The sequence below is a fragment of the Crocuta crocuta genome, unplaced genomic scaffold (genome assembly GCF_008692635.1).
Source record: "Crocuta crocuta isolate KB4526 unplaced genomic scaffold, BGI_CrCroc_1.0 scaffold61, whole genome shotgun sequence".
Classification (NCBI taxonomy): domain Eukaryota; kingdom Metazoa; phylum Chordata; class Mammalia; order Carnivora; family Hyaenidae; genus Crocuta; species Crocuta crocuta.
The window spans coordinates 10,712,963-10,718,241 of NW_027528369.1; the positions used below are offsets into that span (position 1 = coordinate 10,712,963).

At 66.2% G+C, this 5,279-nt stretch overlaps 2 protein-coding genes across 2 annotated transcripts in view; both read right to left on the bottom strand.

Annotated features, from left to right (window-relative positions):
* The window catches only part of PABPN1L (PABPN1 like, cytoplasmic), a 7,499-nt gene extending 6,873 nt beyond the window's left edge, over positions 1-626 (bottom strand). Inside the window, exons 1-2 of the mRNA XM_077754192.1 lie at positions 378-626; positions 5-54 (exon numbers count right to left, since the gene is read on the bottom strand). Of these exons, the coding sequence (XP_077610318.1) occupies positions 5-54; positions 378-626 (299 nt within the window). The remainder of the gene's footprint in view (positions 1-4; positions 55-377) is intronic.
* Positions 627-1,453: 827 nt separating this feature from the next.
* The window catches only part of CBFA2T3 (CBFA2/RUNX1 partner transcriptional co-repressor 3), an 82,188-nt gene continuing 78,362 nt past the window's right edge, over positions 1,454-5,279 (bottom strand). The window contains exons 16-19 of the mRNA XM_077754193.1: positions 3,864-3,997; positions 3,515-3,594; positions 1,634-1,778; positions 1,454-1,538 (exon numbers count right to left, since the gene is read on the bottom strand). Coding sequence (XP_077610319.1) covers positions 1,454-1,538; positions 1,634-1,778; positions 3,515-3,594; positions 3,864-3,997 — 444 coding nt within the window. The remainder of the gene's footprint in view (positions 1,539-1,633; positions 1,779-3,514; positions 3,595-3,863; positions 3,998-5,279) is intronic.

The window sequence follows — 5,279 nt, forward strand, 5'->3', positions numbered from 1 at the left end:
CCGTCCTTGCGCGCGCTCCATGGCCCACAGCCGCAGTTTGATGGCCTCCAGCTCCTGCTAGCAGGGCCCCAGGTTGAGCCCCGAGGCGGCGCGGCCCCTCGGCTCCTCTTGAGGGAGGGCCGGGGGGAGCAGGCCTGACCGTGCCTGTCCTCAGGGTCACTGGCTCCGCAGGGACAGGCTGGGGGGGGGGGTCCTGGAACGGGACCGGGAAGCCCACCTGGACTCGGGCCGTTGTCCCACCCGGCCTTGCAGGGGTGGGCAGCCCACTACCCTCTTCCAGGCCGGGGGACAGTGGCCTGGGAGAGGTCAGAGCTGCAGCCGTCGGTCCCGGTGAATCCAGGTCCTGGCAGCCTCTGCTGGGCTCCGCGTGCTGTTACCTGGTCAGGCTCCGGGTACTCGGCCAGGTCCTCCCCCTCCAAGGGAGGCAGAGGGAAGCCTGCGTCTTCCAGGTCGTCCTCCGCCTCCGCCCGCGCCTCCTCCTTCCCGGCCCCATCCCCCGGCTCCGGAGGGGGCTCCTCGGCCCCGCTCCAGGCCCCCCAGCCCTGGGCCCCAGGGTCCGAGGAAGCCCTTTGCAGCCAGGCCTGGGTCGGGGGTGGGAAGAGAGTGTGGCCGAGGAAGGGCCACATGGCCGGGTCGAGGGGCAGGCGGGCCAGACCTCGGTCTCTCGCACTAGCAGCTGCCCTCACCCGCCCCGCGTTTTAAGCCCCTCCCCAGGCCAGCTGCTCCCACTAGAGGAGGCTTCCCGCAGGGCCGCCCTTCCACGCCGGCTTCTGGGCCGCCCGCTTCCTCCTCACCCAGGCAGGCCCCGAGCACCGGCACTGGGGAGAGACGCGAGCTCCGCCGTGGGCTGGCCACGCTCGCGGCACCTGCTCAGGGTCACAGGTCACAGGAAGGACGGCACAGAGGAGAAGGGGGTGCTTCCTGGAGGAGGCGGTGTTTGGGCCAGCTTAGAGGGACTGGCCAGGCAGAGCTGGGGTGGAGGACGGCGTGGCCGGGGGCCCAGCGTGCGCAAGGCCTGGAGCAGGGAGGGCAGGGAGTGTGCCGCAGGGCAGGGCCCGGTCCCTCCTCCAGACCCTCCGTCGATTCCCTGCACACACTCCCCTTTTGCGCCCCTCCCCGGGCCACTCACACGAGGCCAGCGTCCTGCCCTGGCCACAGGGCATAAGGGCCGAACGCTGGGCAGACCTGGGACGGACACTGGAGGCCTGAAGGCTGCTCGTCCAGTCCGCTGCTTCTGGGGCCCCTGCTTCTCACTTCTCGCCCCTGGGGGGCGGCCGTGGGCCTTTGTCCCCACGCGCCCTGGTCTCCGTCTGTCCTCGCCGAGCGGCTGCTCTGGCCTCAGCCTGGCTCAGCCGTGCGGAGCTCCCGCCTCATGTTTGCTGTCTTCGTGTCGCGTTTGTGGGGGACTCCTCGGGCACGTTGGCCCGCCCCAGCCCGGAGGCCCCTCCAGGCCTTAGCTAGGAGGTCCATGCTGGGCGAACTGGGGCCTCTTCCCGGGGAGCTGGGAACCGGTCAGTGCGGCCCTGGAGCCAGGACAGCTTGGGGGAGGGGGGGAGCTCGTGGGAGCAGTTGTGGCTGCGGCTCAGGCCCACAGAAGAGGCAGGCCCCCGCCTCCCGGGCCGCCTTCCCTCACTCGCCTGGCTCTGTTCTCCCACGTCCGGGGCAGAGTCCGTAGGCCGGGGGTGTGAGGGGCTGCTGTGGTCCCGCACGCACGGCCTCCAGCCGCCGCACCTCCGCAAGGGCCGGCACCTTGCCCATCACACCCGCTGTGCCCGGTGCTGCACAGCCACGGGCACTTACACGGGCAAGGCTCCAGGGGGCCCTGTCGCTACCACACCGCTGTTTCCAGGAAGCCTTCCTGATTGCGCCTCCTTTCTCCTGTGGCCATGGCGCCAGGCCTCCTCCCCACCCCCGGCTGTAGATCACCCCCCCCAGGTCTCCCCAGGCCAGGGTGCCTCAAGGGCAGCATCCAAAGCTGGCTGGGTGTGTGGCCACTGGCCATCTTTCTCCTGAAGCTCGAGGTAGTCAGGTCCTCTCCCTCCTGCAGGCCCCAGGCCCTTCCCTCCACCACCACGTGGGAGGCGGAACGCCACAGTGGCCGTGTCCAAGCCAAGAGCCGGCTGGACTCCGGCCGGGCCCCTGGCCAGGCTCCCTCTGAGCGCAGGTCTCTGCAATGGAAAAACGCTGTCACCCTGCTCCCTGCTGAAAGCGCTGACACACCAGGCCCAGCTGGGTTCGCGCCAGCCGCCAGCCGCGGAGACAGGCCTGCCCCGTGCTGGCCTTTCCAGTGACGCCTTTCAAAATACATCGTGTTCCAAGCCTGAGCCTGAGGATTAACAACAGCCCTTCCTCGCGGGGGCTGCCAGCAAACCGGGAGCATCGAGTCCCGGGCGTCCGAGTCCGGGAAGGGCCTGACCTGGAGGCCAGGACACCGTGGCTGTGACCCCTGGCTCCTGGGGCCCAAGGTGTCCCTTCCCTCGGTGTTCGCCCTTAGGGTCTCGTGGGATGTGCCTGGCACTGCCATGCGCAGTGGGCTTGGGGTCCCTGAGGCCATGGGTGTCACCTGGGGTCCAAGGTCATCCAGGTCATCTAGAGGACGCGGCCTTTGAAGGTTCACCCCACTTGGCAAGAACACGGGAGGCTGTGGGTGGGCCCTGCCCAGAGCTCCACTCCCATTGACACCCCAACTCAGGTCGCCCCCAAGGCCAGGGCCCCGCCCCTCGCGCTCGGCCCCGAGGCCGCCCCCAGTACTTGCCTGGTGAGTAAACACCCAGAACCAAGGAGAGACACAGCCCTGTGGTGGCAAATGTCGGCTTTATTACAGACACGGATACCGGACGTGACCTGAGTCACAGTGTCTTACAGCACCCGGGTCACACGGAGCACGTCGGGGGACACGCGACAGGGCTGCCACGCCACGGCCCCCGTGGTGCGGAGGGAACCCGTTGTGGGAAAGCGAACCGACGTTTGGCCCGACTCCTTTTGGGGAGTTAAAAAGGAAGAGGAAGACCCGTCCAGTCCCCATGAGGCTGTGGGTGGCCGTGCCCTGGCCCGTGGGGGCCAGCCTGGCTGGACTCCCCCACATCCACGTGGGCAGCAAGGGCGCCCCCCCCCATATGTAAAAAACAGGCTCCAGTTTGAGTCCAGCTGCATTGCTGCTACAGCGGGTCCTTGGGTGGCACTCCAGGGGCCAGCTGGACAGAAACAAAAAGGAATAGAAAGTATGCACGATGGAGGTTTCCAGAACTGGTGGGAGCAGATAGGTGCTGCTGCAGGCGCCCAGGCCTTCTCCGGGTGGGTGGAGGTCAAGGTGCCCTGGCCCAGCTCCTCGTGCCGCTGTCTCCTGCAGCCGGACCCGCATCTGGGGTCCCAGCCCCGTGTTGGAAGATGCCCCTGTGGCATGGGGGACTGGGGGAGCTGGGCCTCTAGTGTCCCAGAGAACATCCCCCGCCATCGACCAAGTTCAGCTTGTCAGGGTCTGTCCCCCAGGGTGAGAAGAGCAAGCCGCGAGCACCTGGGGCGAAGCAGGAGCGCTGGGCACTCTCTCCCCCCTCCCGCGCCTTTCCTGACGGCACCTCCTCCAGGCAGTGACCCCTGGAGACCAGGACAGGAGAGGCCGGCCTGCCCCACAACGCTGGGGTCTTGCCAGGGAGTGTGCTCACCCCGACCGGGGGCCCTGTGTGTGGGCCACCTCCCGGTGAGCGCCCACGGCCCCCACACGTGCCAGGCAGGCCCAGCCCGGCCAAAGCTATTGCTGGGACATTGGTCCAACCTGCTCCAAATGCCTGTGGCACAGCCTCATCTGTCCCTGGGGCGGGCCTGGACCAGTAGCTGAGGCTCTGGGGGAGGCCGGTGGCACCCACAGGCAGATTCCTTCAGGGCGGTTGAGGTCATGGGAAGACCCGAAATGCCCTTGTAGCTTTGGAACACTGAGGGCCTTGGTGGATGGAGAGGTGGACAGGGAGGAACGGACCGAGGCCTGGCTGTGTGGGTGAGACTGGAACGAATGGACAGGTGCCTGTGTGGTACGTAAAGGGGTTAATGGTGGAGAGACAGGTGGTGAGTAGGTGAAAGTATGAACGGAGAGGGTGGAATCAAGTGACAGCTGGGATAGAGTAATGGCTGGACACGCGGATGGGCAGGTATTTGGCTGAATGGGTGAGTAAGTGGGTGGATGAGTGGGTGAATGGATGGGTTGAGAGATGGGTGAATGGATGGATGGATACCTGGATGGGGGGTGGATGGAGGTGGGTAGATGGATGGATGGATGGGTTGGAAGATGGATGGATGGGTGGATGGGTGGATGGGAGGGTGGGTGGGTGGATGGATGGGATGGGGGAGGGCCAGATGACTGGATTGGTCAGAAGAGTGAGCTGATGAAAGAAAAGAATCATGAAACAATTACAGGTTGGCTGGGGGGAGGGGCAGAATAACGCAGACACGCTGGCGAAGGTCGGCTGGAACAGTGAAGGAGCTGTTGTGTCATTCTGAGGGTATATTTGGGGAGCCTGGCAAACAGGAGAAAGTTGAGGCCTGTCCTGACCCCTTCCCACCTCTGTCACTGGGACGAAACCAAAGCCAACACCTGGCCCCTCTCCTGCCACCGACCCTCTAGGGGGTTTGATGAGTGGCCCCACCTGGGGGCACCCAGGGAAGCCGCTGCCCGGGCGTCCTGTGCTGTGGCCCTGAGCGTCCCGGACCCCCAAGGCTTCCTTTGGTCCTGGTGAGCTGGTGGAGCTGGGGACCCTCTATTCAGAGAGAGTCTGGGGGTGCCCGTCTGTTTACACGTGGGGTAGGAGGCACTGCCACCCCCCGACATCACCTGGGGACGGTGACATGTCCTAGGATGGGAAACCAGGAGATGGAGGAGGGGGTGGGGGTGGAAGGGAGGGTCTAGGGTGCCGGCATCCATTCCGTTGTCCCCTCACCCTCCGACCATCATAGGTGGCTTGGCTCTGTGGACTGGGGAGCCCTGGCTGCCACTTTGCCTGCCCGCCTCACTCCACCTTCCTGTGGCAGCTGTGGCCTCAGAACAGTAGAGGTGCCGCTCTGGTTTGCTTTGGGTGGAAGGAGGCTCTATGAGAAGCTGAGTCTCCCCGGGCGGCCGGGCCACCTGCGTGTCTAACCCGACGGTGGCTGGGGGAGGGGCCCCGTGCACGCAGCGCCGCTGGGCTACGGTTTGTAAGCTCGGGAGGTGGCAGGGCAGGACAGCCTCTGACAGAGAGCAGGGGCCAGCTCTGCCTGTGTGGGGTCCCCTCTTTGCACGAGAGGCAGGCGCA